At 39.4% G+C, this 23,144-nt stretch overlaps 1 protein-coding gene across 3 annotated transcripts in view; it reads right to left on the reverse strand.

Annotated features, from left to right (window-relative positions):
• alk (ALK receptor tyrosine kinase) overlaps positions 1 to 23,144 on the reverse strand; it is a 946,171-nt gene that overhangs the window by 456,047 nt on the left and 466,980 nt on the right. For all 3 annotated transcript variants that reach the window (XM_061968449.1, XM_061968451.1, XM_061968450.1), the window contains one exon: positions 10,785 to 10,989. In XM_061968449.1, coding sequence (XP_061824433.1) covers positions 10,785 to 10,989 — 205 coding nt within the window. The remainder of the gene's footprint in view (positions 1 to 10,784; positions 10,990 to 23,144) is intronic.

Here is a 23,144-nt window from a genome sequence, read left to right on the forward strand (position 1 = left end):
ATGCACTTGGCGCGATGATGTCATGTTATCGATGGAAAAATGCATTTTTAGACCATATGGTTTGCCTGAGCGGCTAGGAGACCCCGAGAGTAACAAGCGGTTGCCTTGTTGCCTTTCCATTAAGAACAATACATTTGTTTATAGTATAAGTTTGCTGATTTCAAGAAATGTAATGCCGAGCGCATATCATTATGTCAAGATAATGGCACTAGCATTCACTTAATTTAAGAATATTTATCAACATATTGAGCAAAAAGGTAATTTGTTTTTTTTCTACCAAGAAAAGTGCACTTATTATTAGTGAGAATATACATATTATCGGACATCTCTAATCATATACATAACATGCAACAGAATATATTTCAAGCCTTCTTTTGAATTAATTTTTATTATGGTTTAAGATTAATGAAAACCTGGAATTGAAAATCTCAGATAATGTGGGGTCATTAAAAACTGTAAGCCATGATCATTCAAATTATAATAAATACAAGCTTGACATATTTCCCTTTGCATGTATCAGTGTAATACCACATATTGGTGTAACATTTTAAGTTAAACTGCTGACATGAATGGACTTTTACACCATTTCTAATTTTAGGAGTTTCACCTAAATAATGGAAATGACTGAGTGAACATGTGGTTGCAGGGAAACAGGCAACTTTTCTCCGACTACCGGGTACTTGAATATCAACTGTGGCAAATGGGTGCAAGCTTTAAACCACAAACGTATTCACTTCTAGTAAAGTGAATTGCCACGATGAAAGGAGACGCTATAGCGCCGGGCGGCACACATAAAATGGAGCTAATACTTACTGCCCGCCTCGGAGCCAGTCGGAATCTGTCTCTCGTCATGCTCATCTATGAGAAGGCATTCATTTCAATTGAACAGGTAATAGCACTAACATGATAGGCGGTGAGTTAGTACATGTACGCTAGCATGTCATTTGCCGTGCTTGCGTTACTGCCGGGATAGTAGAGAAATCACCGATACTCACTTTTTTAACCCACAAAGAAGGAGAACAAAATGTTGATTAGGTGGCAGATATATATTTGCAAGAAGGATATTAAAAGAGAAACTACATATGGTGAAACGACGTCAACCAATCCCGGAAGCTAGCTCAGCTGTCAGTACCACATAAGATATGTTTTAATTGTTGATGTGGGTTTATTGATTTTTAAATGCGCCGGAAATTAACCCGTTTTCTACACTGTTGGGGTGATTCAATGCACAGTAGTGCGTAAATGTGTTTCTGTATAGTATCTCCAGCAACGGTCATGTGGTGACATACATTAAATTATGGTATTTTGAGAGGTATTCATTGAAGTCGGACATCACTAAAGGCCGAGGTGGGAAACGCACGGCCCGCCACTGTCCGAAAGGAAGTTTGAAAAAATGAACTCATGGGTATCCCAGCACTATATAAATAATATTACCCTGAGCAACACAATGAATTTCCAGAATAACAAAAGCTTTCATTGAGGTAGAACTATTACGTGATATATTATCTACTATCATTGACAATCAGCATGATTTTGTAACAGTTCACTTGTTATTAGTAAGCTTAAGTTTAGCATATTAAACAATTTTAAAATCATTAAAACACAAATTAAAAACCTTACTAAATGTTCAACTATGAGCGGGGGTCGAACCCCACAATGTATTGATTATCAACTGAGTGTTATTGACGGGCGCCATAAGAGCTAACGGAAGTCACTTGGAAAATGTGTTTTTTCTTCAAACCCTAGTTACGTTGAATGAGTTTAAAGCTTCTGTGAAAGGACTGCAGTCTACCTTGTCTGTATGCACATGCGTCATGTGAGCAAGTTTTAATGTTGTAAATGTGATGTTTTATGTATTTGTTTACTGTTTTTAATGTAACCTTGCTACTGCCCTCTTGGCCAGGTCTCCCTTGGAAAAGAGATCTTTGATCTCAATGGGATTTTAACTGGTTAAATAAAGGCTAATAATAATAATAATAATAATAATAATAATTTAATCTTGTCAGTGACAGAGCACGATGAGTGCGTGGGGTAAAATTTTATATGAAGCGCCTTGTCATCCAATAATTTACATTTTAATGTGCTTCTTTGCACAAAGCGCCCCGCCCCACAGATTGCGAAGACCTATGCAGGGCTAAGTTCAGGGCAGGCGGGCTTGATCTCTATAAACAGAACCTGGCTGACTTGACAACTGTAGTTTCCCGACCGCGTTTCACATCAATTTCATTCAGGTGTAAGCAACTTTAGTTACGTCAGTACAATTTAATGTTAACGTTTTTTTGACAGCACATTTCAGATCGGATGAGGTTTATAGTAAAAGTGGACTTCATCGTGTTATGTTGCTGGAGTTGTAGCAGGGGTTCTGCATGACCAAAGATTGTATATTGTGAGAGGATGATCTACCGCATGGTGATGTAGAGGTGCTGTACAGTGCAGCACACACAATGTGCTACACAAGGTCAGTCATACCAACTTATTTTTGTCACTTAAAACAATACCAAGGCCATGACCTTGGAGTCCTCAATGGTAGTTACGGCCATGGTTGCAATATCCATCCATCCATCCATTTTCTACCGCTTATCCCATATGTAGTTAACTTTATAGTGTTTGCTTCGCACGGGCACCACCATTTTGCTTTCTGTCGTCACTATGCACGTTGCGTGATGATGTCATTCCTAACCACTGGCCTCAATAAGGGAATCGTTTGAAAAATTGATCGATTCCAATGAATTGATACACCGGGAACTGGTTCTGAACAAGAACCGGTTTTCGATTATCCTCCCAACAAACATTCACATTACTTTACTTCATTATTTTATTACTAATATTTTAAATGTTATTATAGGGACAAGTACCGTATTTTGCAGAGTATAAGTCGCACCGGAATATAAGTCGCACCTGCCGAAAATGCATAATAAAGAAGGAAAAAAACATATAAGTCGCACCGGAGCCCGGCCAAATTATGAAAAAAAACTGCGACTTATAGTCCGAAAAATACGGTAATAGGAAATAGATGGATGGATGAGTGTAATTGTAATGAATAGAAACAGAGTGATTGATTGGTGGGGTTTTTACAAGATAATGACAAAACAACTGCATTACACCTGCATTGCACACATGTTTGATTTGTTTTATATTGAAAAAGCAGGTGTTGATAAAATACTTCCCTGCTGTGAGATGTCATATCACGATGTTGTCGGTGCTCTTGTGCCAATAAAAATGCTAATAAAAAATGCATTTTTGTCCATTTTTTTTTTACACAAATTACATATAGTACCAATACGAGTTTGATTGATTGATTGAGACTTTTATTAGTAGGTTTCACAGTGAAGTACATACTCCGTACAATTGACCACTAAATGGTAACACCTGAATAAGTTGTTCAACTTGTTTAAGTCGGGGTCCACTTATTTGCTATTATTTATATATATATATATATATATATACTTATTGTATTATTCATGATACAGATATATACTATCATATATACTATCATCATAATACAGTCATCACACAAGATAATCATCAGGGTATATACAGTGAAATATTTACATTATTTACAATCCGGGGTGTGGAGAGGGGGAGGGGGGGGGGGTTGTTGTCTGTCTGACTTGGTAGGATATGTACAGCAAGTAGTGGACATAGAGAGAGAGAGAGAGAGATCAGAAGTCATAAGAAAAGTATCTACATTTGATTGTTTACATTTGATTCTTAACAATCCGGGGAGGGTGTTAGTTTAGGGTTGAAGTTGCCTGGAGGTGTACTTTTATTGCGGTTTTGAAGGAGGATAGAGATGCCCTTTCTTTTATACCTGTTGGGAGTGCATTCCTCATTGATGTGGCATAGAAAGAGAATGAGTTAAGACCTTTGTTAGATCGGAATCTGGGTTTAACGTGGTTAGTGGAGCTCCCCCTGGTGTTGTGGTTATGGTGGTCATTAAGGAAGTAGTTTGACATGTTCTTCGGTATCAGGGAGGTGTAGCGGATTTTATAGACTAGGCACAGTGCAAGTTGTTTTACTCTGTCCTCCACCTTGAGCCAGCCCACTTCTCCGAAGTGGGTACCGATGCATACCGAATTTGACAAGGAGTATTGATATTGGTATCGATAAAATCATAACGATATATACATCCCTACATTTGACACAACAAACAATTGTCATTTGACTTGGAAAATACATATTTCAAACCCTGAACTTTGACGAGTTGCACAGACAACCCATTTCTTAAAGTTAGAAAAGGTGACATCCAACTATTTCACCTTAAACCTGTTTGGAACATTCTCTTCAGCGTTTTGCATTAAATGTCTGCAGAGCTGTAGAACACACGGGCACATGTCTACAAGCTTATCACAAACAGTTGGACAGTATAGCACCTTGGCTGTCCTTGACATATAATGCTATAGTCACCAGAAAGCTGAAAACCGCAGTTCAAGGCAGTATTCTTATCTCCTCCAGATTCACTGACAATTGTATCGTCGTGTGGAAGGTCACAAAACTCGAGTTTAAGGACGGCCTAAACAAAGTGATGGAACTGTAAAAGCAAATTAGAGATGAAAACATGTGAGAGAACGTAAAGGTGACCCATCCATCTAGCTCTTTTTAGTGTGAATGCATCATTAGCATTAATTTACATAAAATGATACACAAGTCTATTTTTCTACTGCTTTGAGAGAAAAAGTAAAAAGGGTTTGCCAGGTGATCCGTATCTTATCAGAAGCAATTTATCACTAAAAAGTATATTATAGTCAGTCACAAATACAGACATTAAGTTATTCTGCTATATCAGTGGTCCCCAACCTTTTTGTTGCTGCGGACCGGTCAACACATGGGGGGGTAATTTTTTCATAAAGAAATACAATCATGTGTGCTTACGGACTGTATCCCTGCAGACTGCATTGATCTATATTGATATATAATGTATATATTGTGTTTTTTATGTTGATTTAATAAAAATAAAAAAATAAATTAATGTTTTTTTTTTTGTTCTTTTGTTTTTTATTTCTTGTGCGGCCCGGTACCAATCGGTCCGCGGCCCGGTACCGGTCCGCGGCCCGGTGGTTGGGGACCACTGTGCTATATGAGTACATTGAACATCAACATTATTTGGATTTTGCAAAGCTTTTTTGTTAAGCAAGATTTTGCTTTTTGCCGCTCTTTTTCAGACACATTCTTTGTAATCCATTCATCCATTTTCTACCGCTTGTCCCTTATCTGGTCACTGGAGCCTATCTCAGATGCATTCAGGCGGAAGGCGGGGTACACCCTGGACAAGTCGCCACCTCATCGCAGGGCCAACACAGATAGACAGACAACATTCACACTCACATTCACACACTAGGGACCATTTAGTGTTGCCAATTAACTTATCCCCAGGTGCATGTCTTTGGAGGTGGGAGAAAGCCGGAGTACCCGGAGGGAACCCACGCAGTCACGGGGAGAACATGCAAACTCCACACAGAAAGATCCAGAGCCCAGGATCGAACCCAGGACCTTCGCATTGTGAGGCACACATACTAACCGTGCTGTCATTCTTTGTAATATTTTTTATTATTATTTTCCAAATGACTCTTTTTAGCAGTAGTATTGTGTTGGCGATTAGTTTTCATACGTTGAGTTGAAAATAAAACTTTGAAAATTAAATACATTTATATCCATTATACAGCTGTATTATTTATTTAGCTTAATGGTGACATGTTTGCTTAAGCCAGTGTTTTTCAACCACAGTACACTTGTGTAACTTGAGATATTGTTTGGTGTGCCGTGGGACAATATGTAATTTCAGCTAATTGGGTTAAAATTATTCATGCAAACCAGTAATTATAATCCGCTAATAATGTGCTGTTGTTGAGTGTCTGTACTGTCTAGAGCTCGGCATATCAGGTAGCTAATTGCTTTGTAGATGTCGGGAACATGGTTTGTCGTGATTACAATATGCGGGAGGCAGCCTGCAGGTAAAAAAGTATCTAATGCTTAAACCAAAAATAAACAAAAGGCAAGTGCCGCAAAGAAAAGGCATTGAAGCTTATAGGGATGGCTATGCAAAATGAAACTAAAACTGAACTGGGTGCAAAGTAAACAAAAACAGAATGCTGGACGACAGCAAAAACTTACAGCGTGTGGAGCATCAGACGGTGTCCACAAAGTACATCCGTACATGACATGACAATCAACAACAAAATATGAGCGCAAGACAAGAACTAAAACACAACACAGGAAAACAGCAAAAAACTCAAAATAAGTCACGGCGTGATGTGACAGGTCGTGACAGTACACCTACTTTGAGACAAGAGCTATAGTGATGCATGGTTGTTTATGGTTTGAATTCATATCCAACAATTGCGAGAACGACTTTTTACTGTCAATATCGGCTGCTGAGTTTCATTTTTTAATGTTTTCTGCTGGTGGTGTGCCTCAGAATTTTTTCAATGAAAAAAATGTGCCTTGGCTCAGAAAAGGTTGAAAAACACTTTGCTTAAGCTATACATGGATGCGTCTTGATTGTTAAACACAACTGAACGCATACAATAACGACATACGTTTGTGTGTACAAGTGTAATGGAGTGGTTGTGGGGTAATAAGATGGTAAGATAGAGGTAATGTTTATTACCACATATGTACAGATGCTGTACATATGTGGTAATAAAGTGTATAAATTGCCTGTTGCACAGCGGTATTAAAGCTGAAACAACAAGAGGCCAGATATGTGCGCACACACACTGCGCACACAAGCTGTTTTTCTGTACTGACACGAGGGAGCATTACAAACACTGACAGAGCTGACAGTGTTTGAATGAACCAAATCCGCCGTGGCTTTCATTTAGAGGTTTTTAATATATATGCATCATTTAGCTATTCAGTCATGATGAAAACTGATGTGAGATGTTAACATGAATTATATTTTTACCAATCAGGTCTGTCAAGCATCCACACTATTTTTTAGAATATTTAAACGTTTTCCTGCATCCGACCACTTTGAGTTGGACATGTTAATAACATATTAGACTTTTTGTATGTAACGTAAGTATTATTTATCCAATGGAACATTGATTTAATTTTATATTATATATGTATTGTATATTGGCTTTTTTAGGGGCATGGTCCACTGCCAGCACATCTAAAATGAGATCATGCGGAGTTGTTTGGGGCAACACAACTCATGGCTGCTTCACCATGACAATGCTTCTGCTCACACAGCCTTGAGCATCCTGGGCAAGAAGAACATCGCCGTGCTGGACCAATACTTCCCTCCTAAGGCAACCTGGCTACTTGCGAGGGGATTTTAAAGGGGACCCAAGATTGTCGTGACAACGGAGATCCTGGGCCTTTTCAAGAGTGCATGGAGGGGTGCATAGAATGCTGGGAAGGTGCGTCAAGACTACAGGGGGATTACTCTAAACAGGAAAACTTGGAGTTAAAATACAATATATTGTTTGTGACACCAGTCCTGGAACTTCACTTCATACAGAATATTTAATTCAAGCAAACTATACTTATTTGTAATTATTACATTTAAATGTGTTCAAGGTCTTCTTTTTGTTTTGTTCCTCTTTTTTTATTCTGTAAATATTACCCCTCCACACCCACCTTTGAAATAGAGTTGCCGTGATTGTCTCTAAACAGCAGGTGGTGTGGGTGGATGACAATTTCCGAATACAAAAAAAACAACCTAATCTGTAAAACCTGTAAAGCATGTCCCTGTCCTGCACCCTGAAGGAGTATTTGCATTGACATACATACACGCACATGACATCCGTACATGCTCGTTGTTACAGACGTTAGAAGAGATTGAGAAGATAAACAACACTCCACTCGCTCTAATGCCTTCATGAGAAACCGATGTTTGGGTTGCAACTACTGTGTGTTAAAGGGCAACTATGATGATCCTGGGCATGACGTTAAAGTGCATCCGGCAGTGGAGTCTCCTCTATGGGGTCTTGGGGCACTAGGAGGTTAACCCCTTTACTACCGTTACCCCAGGTGGCCCTTGGCAAAGGCCTAGCACCTGACTGCCCCCTAGCTAGGGATACGGTGAAGACCTCAACGGCGGAGCAGGCAGAAGACGGTAGATTTAAGAACTACCACAACGGCTGCGATGGCGGAAGAAGTTCTGCAGCAAAAAAGGGTCCCCAGTCGTCTTGGACTCCATGCCACTGGACCCTGACCCGATTCTGTCAAGGATCGTGTGGTGACTGTATGTGCACCAGTCTCCCCACGTAAAACAAAGTCACGCACAGGCATCCTCCATAAAGGGATACACCCCTACCAGGATCATCGTCATACTCGTTCGAGTGACCGCCGATGAAATGATGATGATGATTCTAATTTACATTTAAAACACTTCCTTGTGGTCTAGCTAATATGTATTGGATATGCTTTGCTGTAAAATTTGCTCTACGGTCATATTTTTAACCCACTTTCTAAATGTGTCTGGTTCTTTTTGGTACACGGCCCTTTTGGATGCAAATGAACTGCTCCACTGCCCACCCACTCCAGAAGTATAATAATTTACCCTTTGCAAATTCACACTGTTGAAATATATACACTGTATCCTAAAGACAAAAATCACTGCTATTTTTGTTCAGACACGGTCACCACATTGGGTAGACCTGCACACTCTTTGTTCAATAAAAGAACCACATCGAAAAAGTTCCTTTTACCAGCATTTATCTAATTGCATGTCGCATGTTAGTATTATTTTGCGCGTAACACGATTATCTTAACAAATCATACTTTCGTTAGGTCGCTATACCGGTCTCTGCATCCCGCGGTCACACCAACAACTGCCATGCTTGTCATTAGTGTTTCTATTGGCCCATGTTGACAAAAATATCGTGGACTAATAAACACGGAAATATTTTTCTTTTGTAAACATCACAGCAAGCGGGTCGGCATGAAACAAGAGGGAATAACACGGGAGGGTGCAGTCAATAGTCTTGGCGGAAGGCTGGCCCAGAGCACATAGGAGAATGTCCATATGAGTATGTCTGTCAAACTGTGACGTCACAGATGGCCCACAAAAACAAAGTCTGAGTCATCCAAAACTGCGTGCATGCTCACGCCCAAAAGTGAATGAATCTTATGATTTGACAGTTGAGCCTTGTTTAACCAGAGTATCAAACATTGTAACAACATTTATAGGTCAGAAAAGAAAAAAAATCATCATAGGTCCCCCATTTAAGAAATTCAGGGGCGCAACCATGTAAACATAGCAGGCTTTCATGCAACTGGCACTGCTCAATTCCCAGTCTATGCGCCAGTCGGCTGAGATAAGCGCCAAACGCCCAGTGAAAGCAGATTAATTGATAGAACATTTTGAATCCGCTTGTCGTCAGTGCGCTTTCCAGTCAAAAGCGTCAATTAGTTGTGTTCGGATAATTAAGGACTTGTCATATTGAAAGATTATGTAGGAGTGTGGAAATAGTTATTTGCATACAGCTGTTGCCAGAAGAAATGACACATTTCAAACCATTAAGCGTACTTTCTTTTTCAGACAGCACGTGTTCGATAATACCCTTCAGTAGAAAGCTTCCAATGAAGGTTTCCTGATAGCAAAAACACAATGTAAGAGAAGAGTGTGTTGTCATGGTGAATGTTCAGTGTCTAAGTGGCTTGAAATCGGCCTTGACTCAATAGTGACTCAGGCGACACTGAAACAGGTTCAATTAGCAGAGTGCATGTCCGACTTCATCAGGCATATATATATATATATATATATATATATGTATATACTGTATGTATATATATATATATATATATATATATATATATATATATGTATATACTGTATGTATATATATATGTATATGTATATATATATGTATATGTATATATATATGTATATGTATATATATATATATATATATATATATATATATATATATATATATATATATATATACATATATATATATATATATATATATATATATCCATCCATCCATCTTCTTCCGCTTATCCGAGGTCGGGTCGCGGGGGCAGCAGCCTAAGCAGGGAAGCCCAGACTTCCCTCTCCCCAGCCACTTCGTCCAGCTCCTCCCGGGGGATCCCGAGGCGTTCCCAGGCCAGCCGGGAGACATAGTCTTCCCAACGTGTCCTGGGTCTTCCTCGTGGCCTCCTACCGGTCGGACATGCCCTAAACACCTCCTTAGGGAGGCGCTCGGGTGGCATCCTGACCAGATGCCCGAACCACCTCATCTGGCTCCTCTCGATGTGGAGGAGCAGCGGCTTTACTTTAAGCTCCCCCCGGATGACAGAGCTTCTCACCCTATCTCTAAGGGAGAGCCCCGCCACCCGGCGGAGGAAACTCATTTCGGCCGCTTGTACCCGTGATCTTGTCCTTTCGGTCATAACCCAAAGCTCATGACCATAGGTGAGGATGGGAACATAGATCGACCGGTAAATTGAGAGCTTTGCCTTCCGGCTCAGCTCCTTCTTCACCACAACCAAAATATATATATATATATAAAAAAGAGTGTATATGTCCTTACTCTCAACTTGTTTTGGCTCGATTTTTTTTGTCAAAGTTACACATTTTTGCTATGCAAAACACAAACATCTACTACAGAGGGCGCTGATGGTTCAAGAAGTTACAGCTTCAAATGCCAAAAATGTTTAATTGAAGAATCTTTTCTGAAAAGACACTGTAGGTATCTGAGTCTTGACTGACTATTGAGAGCCATTGCACTGATTCCTTTTTCGAATGAGCGTGACACCAAGTTCTGGTGTAAGGGCCACCTCGACATTCCGGATATTCTTTGGAAAGTGCCAACAAAACTGCTACTTACCCTGTAATACGAGGCAATGTGTCAGTGGAGAAGAGAGAAAGTTGAGGCTTATCCCGCTCAATAAGCCATATGTTATATTGCCCACTTTGCTTGGGGTGCAGATACAAGGCCATGTCCAAGCTACAGGGAACAGGGCCACTCCACAGCCATGGACTCAGCACCCAGGGGCCCCCAAAGGAGGAACCATTCACCCACAGAAACTGACCTAAGGAGGAGGGTAAAATACAAAACTGTTAAGGTCTGTAAAAGGTGTGTATAGAACAGTAACAGTGGTATCTCAATTTATAAGTATCTCAATGTATGAGTAGTTTGAGATACAAACTGTCTCTTGTTTTTTTGGTATGCTTTAAGTTTCAGTTACGAGCCCAACCCAATGCCGATTGAAGTAGTATTTGTCACATGTTTGTGCTATGTGAGCAATAAAGAGTTAATATATTGTTACACGTTGCTGTTCCTGCTCGTTTACACAAGAAACACACATACGTTTTGAATAAACAGGACAAAATCCTGCGCTGCGACTTCTTCTCTTTTGCACTAACTTTCTCGAATCAGAGAAACAAACCTTTAAAAACAGCCTACCCTGTGAGCCAGCTCTGATACCACATTGTCAGTCCCCGTGTCCAAACTACTGACTTGTATCCATGAAAATATTGAGAAGCTGCAGATGATGTGTTTCAATTTGTTCTGTTTTGTGTCCTGACACAACAAATTGGATGGTCGAGCATTACCTTTGTACACAGACATGCATATCTCTTGTTGTATACTTTGACCTCTCTGGTCCGTCACTCAAATATGTCCATGTGCAACAAAAACAACAATTTCCTAGTTTCAATTGTTTTCCAAGAAAAAGTCTACAATCTACAAACTACCCAAGGTAATGCTGACCAATATTATTACATTAATTCATAAAACTACTGTAATTGTTTGTAGTACATGTTATTGAAATATTTTTCAAACCTTATTTCTCATTTTAATGTCATGTCAGGCTTGTCAGATAAATTAAATAAAACTATAATACAAAAAACAAATTCAAATTGTGGCGTTTTGAGATGGCCAGGTATTTAATTGACAGGCTATCACTGTATTATTATTAAGAATAAATGCATATCTTTTTAAAGAAAATGTAAACTTAATCAGCTGTGATGAGTGAAATTACTTTAATGACGTCTTGATTTAAACTACTCTGAAGTGAATGTTGAATTCCTGAGCATGTGACAACGCATGAAAAGAAACACCCGATGATCCCCTGAACAGAGAAGAAGTTGAAAAAGAGGCTGCGGATGAGAAATCAAAGGAATACAATGTATTATTCTTTTCCTTGCATTGATATGAAGTCTCATTTCACTTTCAAACCAATTGTGCTCATCCAGGCAGGAAGTGAGTGAGTGAGGGGACACAAACAGAATTGAAATAGAAAAGAAAATACATTTTTTATGCACCCTGTTAAGGAATGCACTGTTGATGAGTTGAAGTTAAAAATGCAAAGCCAAATCTGACAGAATTAATAGATTTGATTATCCTCCCGTGGCATTCAAGATGAATACGGCATGACGCCACAAATTATTTTGTTGTCACTGTTGGGTTGAGCAACTATCTGGAAATAGTTTATTTTCAGTCCCTTTTCAGTTTGTTTACAGTCCCCTCACTCCTCTAGATACAGTAATTGTGAAACCATTTTAACGAGTGTCTCTGGTGACTGTCGTCGTCAACTGACCAAAAACAGCTTTTATCACCTGATTGATACTGTATCTCTAAAGTGTTGTCAAAATCAGATCTAGAAATGATCATTCATGCATTAATTTTGTCTCGTATTGACTATTCCAATTCTCTTTTCACTCTTTTCAACAAGTCAACGCTGAAGAGACTTCAGACTGTACAGTATGCGACTGCCAGACTTTTGACCGGTGCACCCAGAACAGCCCACTTTACCCCCATTCTATCCGGTCTTGATTGGCTTCCAGTCGAATTCCGCATAGAGTTTAAGATTTTAGTTCCACATTTCCGTGCTTTGCATGGTGGGCCCCTCGGTACATTGCTCATTTGTCGTGCCCGTGCACTTCAGGGCGCAGCCTCCAGTTTTCAAACCAGGGTCTCTTAAATATTACAAAAAACCATTCTAAAACCTGTGGAAACCTGGTATTCCGGGCTGTAGCCCCCAGACTCTAGAATAACTTGCACCAGTCCCTCTGTGAGCTTGACTTTGTTGACACTTAAACATTTGAAGAATTCTCTTTTTAGTAAAGCTTTTAGTTAATGAACCTTTTAACTATCTTTTTAAATCCGCTTTTTATCCTTTGTGATGTTGCCTCTGCTGTTTTGATTTAATTGTTGTTTTAGTTGGCGAGGTTGGTAGAGTGGCCGTGCCAGCAATCGGAGGGTTGCTGGTTACTGGGGTTCAATCCCCACCTTCTACCATCCTAGTCACGTCCGTTGTGTCCTTGGGCAAGACACTTCACCCCTTGCTCCTGATGGCTGCTGGTTAGCGCCTTGCATGGCAGCTCCCGCCATCAGTGTGTGAATGTATGTGTGAATGGGTGAATGTGGAAATACTGTCAAAGCGCTTTGAGTACCTTGAAGGTAGAAAAGCGCTATACAAGTATAACCCATTTATCATTTATTTATTTATTTAGTTCACCTATGTTTTGCACAGCGCTTTGGGATTTTATCTGTGAAAAGCGCTTCATAAATAAAATGTACTTACTTAATTACTCACAGATTGTGTTAAAGTATCCTTCTCAAACTAGAACCCACGTCTTCTCGTGTACATCAGCCGCTGCACTCAGACAGCCTTTTGCCATTAGTTGAGGCAATATGCAGTTCATATGTTGGGCTGGGATTGAACGGATGTGAAAAGGCCATGCACAATGTTTGTTGTGGCTTAACTGTGTCTTGGGAAGGATATTTCCCATTATTGCATCATCACAAGCTAATTAGGCATTGTACAACTTGAACTTATATCGACTTATTAGATCCCAGTCCTATTAAATTCCTGATCAAGTCTGATTAGCTTTACCATCTTACATTGGCGAGGAATCACAGATTATGCTAATTACAGCTCAATCAGTTATTGCTGCAAGCCTAATTAACGTGTACAACTTGCAAGGTGAACTGAACATAATATATGACATGTTAATTGAGAGTATCTGCCAAAATCAGTTCTGCTCCACTACTTCACCATCCAGCGACATCACATGCTCCAAATACTCAAAAGTCCCAATTCATCATGTGGGCGACAATGATTCATGTTGAACAAGTGACTTTCAAAATGGTATACCTCTCAGGTGAAAGACAATCATGGGCATCCATTTTTTATGAATTTAAAAACATATTTTATAAGGTGCAATAAAGGTGTCATATTAGGATTGTTTTTTGCTTTTTTTACATTTAAAACACTTTTTTGTTGTCTACATAACATGTAATGGTGTTTTTTTGGTCAAAATGATGCATAGATTATAATCTACAGACCATCTCCAAGCCGCTTTCTGACCGTCTTTTCAGGTTCTGCCGTTTTTGTTAGCGGTTTTATTTACCTGGTTCTCTTTGTCATCTTTTGTTGTAGTTGTTGGCACTTCCATAGCGATTCTACTGACAGAAATAAGTTAGAACTGTATTCTGCTTTGTATTAGAAATGGCAACAGCGGAGGATGAATTCCCCACAACAAGAGAGTAGAGAAAAAGAAGGAGCTTATTGACTACGGCCCGGGCTATTATAGCGGACGTGTGCACATTTTTGGGACTTATGCAAATCCCAAATACACAACAGCAGGAACCAAGAGGTAAGAAACGTTGATTTTGCAAAATAAGTCGAAACAAAACGGCAGATAATATGTCTCCTATTAGGTGCCATTTTGGGGTCTCTATACACACACCTGTATGATGAAGCACAGTACGTCTGACTATGCTAGCCGTAATGCTCCGACAATCCATCAAGCGGTGTGGCTTCACAGCTTACCAAAGTCGTACTAAAACATTTTGACAGATTTTTGAGCTATGTGTGCAATGTTCTTTACTCTCAATGAAACATCAACGTTTTGGGCTTGCTCTGTACTTGCAAACGTCATTTATTGAAGGGGCGTCAACCTGTAGTCCACATGCATCTTTTATAAGTGACTGCCATCTACTGGTCACAGTTATTACACCATGTACCAAATAAAATTGCTTTGGTAAGCACAACCAGAATTGATACGTACATTAGGCGCACCAGGTTATAAGGCCCAATGTTGGATTTTAATTGCACCCTATAGTCTGAAAAATATGGTATAGGGGAACCTCAACTGGAGAGTTCCCCAATCTTAGAGTGTTTTTCAAAAAGAGCCAATTCTCAGATAATTGTTATGCTTTAAATTGCAAGAAAAAAATGAGTTACAAGCATCCCTGCAATTAGTTGGCGTAACAAATGTCACAGTCAACCCTGTAAGATCCCCATCAAAACATACTCGCTCGCATTAGTTTATAGCTAGAGATAACTTTCCAAGCATGGGAAGGAAGAAAGTGAGTGTGACAGACAGTGCTGAGAAGTAAATGACATTCATTAAAATAAAATTTAAAAAATCATCAAAAACATGACAGAGCGGGTTGGCAACTTGGCAAAGCAATTTGAGCGTATCACTGCTCCTCTGCACCATACTGAAACATAATGAGTCTTACGCCAGCCAGGAATGTTAAAATTATATCCAAACAGTGGACATTTATCCACTGGAATAAGCTTCCCACACAACTGAAAAGTCTAACAAATTACAATATTTTTAGTTTTCTTGCAAAATATTGGTTATTGAGTACTCTGTGTTGCCAACATTGACTGGATTAGTATTTTAATACGAAATACAATACATATCATAGTTAGTTTACCAATTATTATTATTGTATTTTAACCTGTGTATTATTGTAGTAGTTATAGTATAGTTTTAAAATGTATGTATTTTCATACTCACTGTATAAATTACAGGTTTTGAACATGTGTTTTATAAACTGTGCATCGTAACTGTATATATACAAAAATATCACAGGGAGCTATGGTAAACTAAAGGAAAAGCTTAGCATGGAACAAGGAAGCAAGAAATTAACGTAACGTGTTGCATAGCGCAAACAAGACAGCCAGCTGGGTGTGACAAAAAGCAGGAATAAATAGCTCTCTGATTAGTGCCCGGGAGCAGGTAAGCATCCCGAACATTAATCAGAGACAGGTGAACATAATCAGCACCCATGGCAACCAAGAAACCCAAACCCAGGGGTGCTGAAACAGAACTAAAGGTCTTTAACTAAACTAAAACTTGTTAGTAGTATATTTTATTGTATTGTTTTTATACAATATTTCGTATCCAAAAGTTCAGCTTTCTTTATGAAAGGCATGATACGTGATTAAATTATGTTGTTTTGGGGGAGGGAGCAAGCACCAGTTGATTTAAATGCATTTCAACGGGAGACATTGTTTTGAGGTACAAATGTTTTGAGTTAAGCTGCATCACAAAAAACGATTAAGCTCATGATCTGAGACAGTACTATAATCTGTTGCAGAGTCCTACTGTCATCTTCTCAAAAATTGTATTGCCTGCAAAATAACACTCTTACCTGTCATACAAATTGTGTAAGCAAGCACTCACTGTCCGCCCAACAGAACATCTTTCATCCCACCACTTATTGATGAGATTCATATTTCAAAACAAGTTTAACATTTTGTTGTGGCTACAGCAGTTTAAAACAGGGTATTTTTTTGTTCAGACACCTAATTTGCAACAAACATACATCCACAGCGCTAAATATATCTTGTGGCGTACCCCAGGGATCAATACTGAGACCAACATTGTTCAATATTTATATGAACAACATTCGTAAAGTTACAAAGGACATACAGTTAGTATCATTTGCCAATGATAGCGAAAACACACAGCTAATACAAATAATAATGGAAGAAATAAACAAATTAAAGAGATGGTTTGACAAAAACATGCTATCTTTAAATTTCAGTAAAACTAAAATAATGCTATTCGATAACAGCAGAAGGGAAAGTCAAACACAAATACAAATAGAAGTAGAGATTTATGGGGTAAAATAAATCAAATTTTTGGAAATTAACTGAGAATATTGATGAAAAAAATGACAATGAGAATAAAACAACATGGAAATGTAATCTAAAAATACACAACATAAGGTTGCAAAAAATATTTTAAAAATGAATGAAGCTAAATATGTCTTGGACCAAAAATCACTCCATATTCTTTATTGCTCGCTAGTGGTACCATATCTGAGTTATTGTGCACCAATATGTGGAAATAACTACAAAAGTATGCTTCATTCATTAACAGTGTTTCAAAAATAATACATAATGTTGGATATAGAGAACATTCTATTGGGAACCCGCATGGCTGTGGTATTTGTGCCCCCAAGGTGCAGGAACCAGGAGAATGAAGGGCAGGTAAGATGATTTATGTATATTTAACAGAGGAGAAGCAGTCATGTATACAACCGAGGTTCTTAACATAGTCAATCCTCAAGCGCTGAGGAACAGGCAAGGCAGGCATAAATAGCAGCATGCTGATTAACACCAGGTGTGGCCAGGCTGCCGATCATTAGCAAGTGAGGGGTATCAGCGCTCAGGGAAAAAAGCAGGAAGGGAAGTGACAGATCGTCACACATTCAAACCCTTTATTTCTTCAGGCAGTGGTCTCCTGCTGGTGCCTCGAGTCAGGATCAAATACGGTGAAACTGTGTTTCAGTTTTATGCTCCTAAAATTTGGAATAGTCTTCCTGAAGATGTGACACTAGCCTTAACGTTGGCAATGTTCAAATCCAGGCTGAAAACACTTTTATTTAGTTGTACATAAGACAACCGAATGTATTTTATCTGATTTTTATCTGAATTGATTTTAACATTAATTAATTAAGTATGATTGTTTTTATAATGATTGTGTTTTTGATTTCATTTGAATTCTGATTTTATATTTTTATTTTTGCATTCTTTTAATTTTCTCAAAAGCACTTTGAATTGCCTTTTGTACAAATTGTGCTCTATAAATAAACTTGCCTTGCCTTATTAATAGAATACAAATATTAAAATTGAATGATTTAGTGCATTTGCAAAGAGCTAAAATTATTTACAAAGCAAACTATACAACCAGTTGCCCAAAAATGTACAACAATTCTTCACAGCAAAATAGAAGCAATATAACCTTAGGAACAAGTTAAACTTTAAATATTTGTGTACACTTACAACCTTTAGCATATTAAGTATGTGGACTTATATTATGGAATGGTTTAAGCAAAGAAGTGACACATGATCCCATGTTTACATCTCATTGTGCAACATGTGAATGTTTTAGTGGGAACTAAATGCGATATCTGAAAGGGGTACACATTATTTCCAAAGCAGGACCCCACCCAGACATATAATACTAGTACACAGCTCATGAAAAACAATATGTTATAGTCATTGTAAGTGGACCAAAACACTTATATTAGAAAATAATCTCATGGAAATGACTGCTGTCATTTGATTATAATAATAAAACATTGAACTTGTTATTGAGCCACGTTTGGGACAGGTGTGCTGCAGGTCTGACGTCACTCACTTTTTTGGTTGAAAAAAAGAGATGAAGTAAAATATAGCACTATGTCATCAGTTTCTGATGTATTAAATTGTATAACGGTGCAAAATATTGCTCATTTGTAGTGGTCTTTCTTGAACTATTTGGAAAAAAAGATAGGTTTTTATTTATATTTATAAAGGATTTTGGAATTGTTTTTAGAATATTTAAAAAAAATCTCACGTACCCCTTGGCATGCCTTCATGTACCCCCAGGGGTACGCGTACCCCCATTTGAGAACCACTGGAATAGTAGATCTACTTGATATAATGTACACATTACATTTTAATGATGCAACAGAAAATAGTTACAATGTTATTAAGCATAATTGAGCAAGTGAATACGTTTTACCCTGCCATGCACCTAGTTCTACTAGTGTTAGCGACAGTGCTAGTTAGCACAGTTTAGATATGTTCTCTGTGTTTAATTGAGGGTTGCAGCAGGCCTTATGATGGCCCATCCATCCATCTATCCATTTTCTACCGCTTGTCCCTTTCGGGGTCGCTGGGGGTGCTGGGGCCTATATGGCATTGTGTTTATACGTAAGAGTGCACGTGTTTACGAGTGTTAATAATGAAGTTGCGATATTTAAGACATTTCATATTGCTCTTAAATGTGTTCTGTGCTACTAATTTTTTTTCAATTAGTAGCACCGGTGCTCCTAGTGAACAAGCTAAGCATAGAGCCCTGACTGGTGTGCTCTCTGACAAAGTTTGCTTTAAAATATACCCTAATGGGACTTTAGATAAAAAAAATACTGTTACCAGGTTTTGAGCAAAAAAATGACATGCATTCAAGTCAAACATTTAAAAAATGTTTGATTATGACAGTTTGACGATAAAATTGTATCAGTGTTAAAATATCAGGGTAATTTTTAAAGTAAATTTGATTTGATTAAATAACATTTTTGACAGCACTAGTAATATGCAACTGAAACATTGTGAATGCACCATGTACAAAGTAAGAGGCTTAAAAGAGCAACCAGCCAACTCGTTAATGTGTGTAATTGCAATTTAAGTCACATTCGTACTTCATTTGCAGAAAAATTCTATGGTGTGCTCACTCATAGTAATGTTTATTATAAAAAAGTATTGCTTCCCATTGTATTTACATTTTTTTTGCTGTCTAGAAGTAGAAACGTTTTTTTAAGCTTTGACATCAATTAGCATACTTGCCAACCCTCCCGATTTTCCCGGGAGACTCCCAAATTTCAGAGCCCTTCCCGAAAATCTCCCGGGGAAACCATTCTCCCGAATTTCTCCCGATTTCCACCCGGACAACAATATTGTGGGTGTGCCTTGAAGGCACTGCCTTTAGCGTCCTCTACAACTTGTCGTCACGTCCGCTTTTCCTCCATACAAACAGTGTGCCGGCCCAGTCACATAATATATGAGGCTTTTATACACACATAAGTGAATGCAAGCATACTTGATCAATAGCCATACAGGTCACACTGAGGGTGGCCGTATAAACAACTTTAACGCTGTTACAAATATGCGCCACACTGTGAACCCACACCAAACAAGAATGACAAACACATTTCAGGAGAACATCCGCACCGTAACACAACATAAACACAACAGAACAAATACCCAGAACCCCTTGCAGCACTAACTCTTCCGAGACGCTACAATATACACCCCCCCTGCCACAGAACACCCCCCTCCCCCCAACCTCAACCCCGCCCCCACTCACCTCAACACCCCTCCTCCCCCCGAATTCGGGAGTCTCAAGGTTGGCAAGTATGTTAATTAGTCCCAAGGGAGTGTTCTCAAATCTAGCAAAAGGGCAAAGTACTCAGCACAGCAGAGATGTTGAACAGAGAATCTCCCAACACAGGTTAGGTTGAGCCTTCAAACCAACAATATCAGCATTCCTCAGAGATGGGAGGCCAGCGGGTCTCGCAGAGTCATGAAGTTTTTGTTGTTGAACCATCATGAACTCAGCTGGACTCAATGCACCGTCATCACACCTCCACACCTATTTGTAACATTTTATAGAGTCAGCATCCATCGGCCTTTCTGGTCATTTCACAAAAACAAACTTCTCAGCGAATTTAGACATAGAAATAACTGGAGGCAGATGGCTTGGTTAGCTATGGCACTGAGACAATACCAACTAAGAATCTGGGTATTATCTTCGACCCAACTCTCTCGTTTGAGTCACACATTAAGAGTGTTACTAAAACGTCCTTCTTTCATCTTCGTAATATCGCTAAAATGTGTTCCACTTTGTCCACTAGCGATGCTGAGATCATTATTCATGCTTTCGTTACGTCGCGTCTCGATTACTGTAACGTATTATTTTCGGGTCTCCCTATGTCTAGCATTAAAAGATTACAGTTGGTACAAAATGCGACTGCTAGACTTTTGACAAGAACAAGAAAGTTTGATCATATTACGCCTATACTGACCCACTTGCACTGGCTTCCTGTGCACTTAAGATGTGACTTTAAGGTTTTACTAATTACGTATGGCATTTAAGTCAATATTATTTAATATGTTTTAACTTAATACATAGTTTGTGCTATTTTCTTATTTGAAAACATTATTTAACTCTAAATTGTCTTTTCACAGCATGGAATCGTCAACCAAATGGCAATGTTCTACACATGCAGATAATAGTTTGTTTGTTACTATTTTAGAGCACCTTTTTTTATTTAGCACAACCCCTTACCAAAGCAATAATAATAGTAATTAGAGATGTCCGATAATATCGCCCTGCCGATATTATCGGCCGATAAATGCGTTAAAATGTAATATCGGAAATGATCGGTATCGTTTTTTTTATTATCGGTATTGTTTTTAATTTTTTAATCTTTTAAAATTAAATCAACATAAAAAACACAAGATACACTTACAATTAGTGCACCAACCCAAAAAACCTCCCTCACCCATTTACACTTATTCACACTCATTCACACAAAAGGTTTGTTTCTTTTTGTTATTAATATTCTGGTTCCTACATTATAGATCAATACAGTCTGCAAGGGATACAGTCTGTAAGCACACATGATCGTGCGTGCTGCTGGTCCACTAGTAGTACTAACCTTTAACAGGTAATTTGATTAATTTTCATTAATTACTGGTTTCTATGTAACTGTTTTTATATTGTTTTACTTTCTTTTTTATTCAAGAAAATGTTTTTAATTTATTTATCTTAATTTATTATTTTTTTAAAAAAGGACCTTATCTTCACCATATCTGGTTGTCGAAATTAGGCATAATAATGTGTTAATTCCACGACTGCATATATCTGTTGATATCGGTATCGGTTGATATCGGTATCCGTAATTAAATAGTTGGACAATATCAAAATATCTGATATCGGCAAAAAGCCATTAATCGGACATCCCTAATAGTAATAATAATAATAATAACATTGCAAACTATGAATGGTGTTCTGCTGACCTCGACTGCGGATGTTGTGGATCGGTGGAGGGAATACTTCTAAGACCTCCTCAATCCCACCAACACGTCTTCCTATAAGGAAGCAGGGCCTGGGGAATCTGTGGTGGGCTCTCCTATTTTTGGGGCTGAGGTTGCCGAGGTAGTTAAAAAGCTCCTCGGTGGCAAGGCCCCGGGGGTGGATGAGATCCGCCCGGAGTTCCTTAAGGCTCTGGATGCTGTGGGCCTGTCTTGGTTGACAAGACTCTGCAGTATCGCGTGGACATCGGAGGCGGTACCTCTGGATTGGCAGACCGGGGTGGTGGTTCCTCTTTTTAAGAAGGGGAACCGGAGGGTGTGTTCCAACTATCGTGGGATCACACTCCTCAGCCTTCCCGGTAAGGTTTATTCAGGTGTACTGGAGAGGAGGCTACACCGGATAGTCGAACCTCGAATTCAGGAGGAACAGTGTGGTTTTCGTCCTGGTCGTGGAACTCTGGACCAGCTCTATACTCTCGGCAGGGTCCTTGAGGGTGCATGGGAGTTTGCCCAACCAGTCTACATGTGCTTTGTGGACTTGGAGAAGGCATTTGACTGTCCCTCGGGAGGTCCTGTGGGGAGTGCTCAGAGAGTATGGGGTATCGGACTGTCTGATTGTGGCTGTCCGCTCCCTGTACGATCAGTGTCAGAGCTTGGTCCGCATTGCCGGCAGTAGGTCGGACACGTTTCCGGTGAGGGTTGGACTCCGCCAAGGCTGCCCTTTGTCACAGATTCTGTTCATAACTTTTATGGACAGAATTTCTAGGCGCAGTCAAGGCGTTGAGGGGATCCAGTTTGGTGGCTGCAGGATTAGGTCTCTGCTTTTTGCGGATGATGTGGTCCTGATGGCTTCATCTGGCCAGGATCTTCAGCTCTCACTGGATCGGTTCGCAGCCGAGTGTAAAGCGACTGGGATGAGAATCAGCACCTCCAAGTCCGAGTCCATGGTTCTCGCCCGGAAAAGGGTGGAGTGCCATCTCCGGGTTGGGGAGGAGACCCTGCCCCAAGTGGAGGAGTTCAAGTACCTAGGAGTCTTGTTCACGAGTGGGGAAAGAGTGGATCGTGAGATCGACAGGCGGATCGATGCGGCATCTTCAGTAATGCGGACACTGTATCGATCCGTTGTGGTGAAGAAGGAGCTGAGCCGGAAGGCAAAGCTCTCAATTTACCGGTCGATCTACGTTCCCATCTTCACCTATGGTCATGAGCTTAGGGTTATGACCGAAAGGACAAGATCACGGGTACAAGCGGCCGAAATGAGTTTCCTCCGCCGGGTGGCAGGGCTCTCCCTTAGAGATAGGGTGAGAAGCTCTGTCATCCGGGGGGAGCTCAAAGTATAGCCGATGCTCCTCCAC

This window comes from Nerophis lumbriciformis, linkage group LG08 (genome assembly GCF_033978685.3).
Source record: "Nerophis lumbriciformis linkage group LG08, RoL_Nlum_v2.1, whole genome shotgun sequence".
Taxonomy (NCBI): domain Eukaryota; kingdom Metazoa; phylum Chordata; class Actinopteri; order Syngnathiformes; family Syngnathidae; genus Nerophis; species Nerophis lumbriciformis.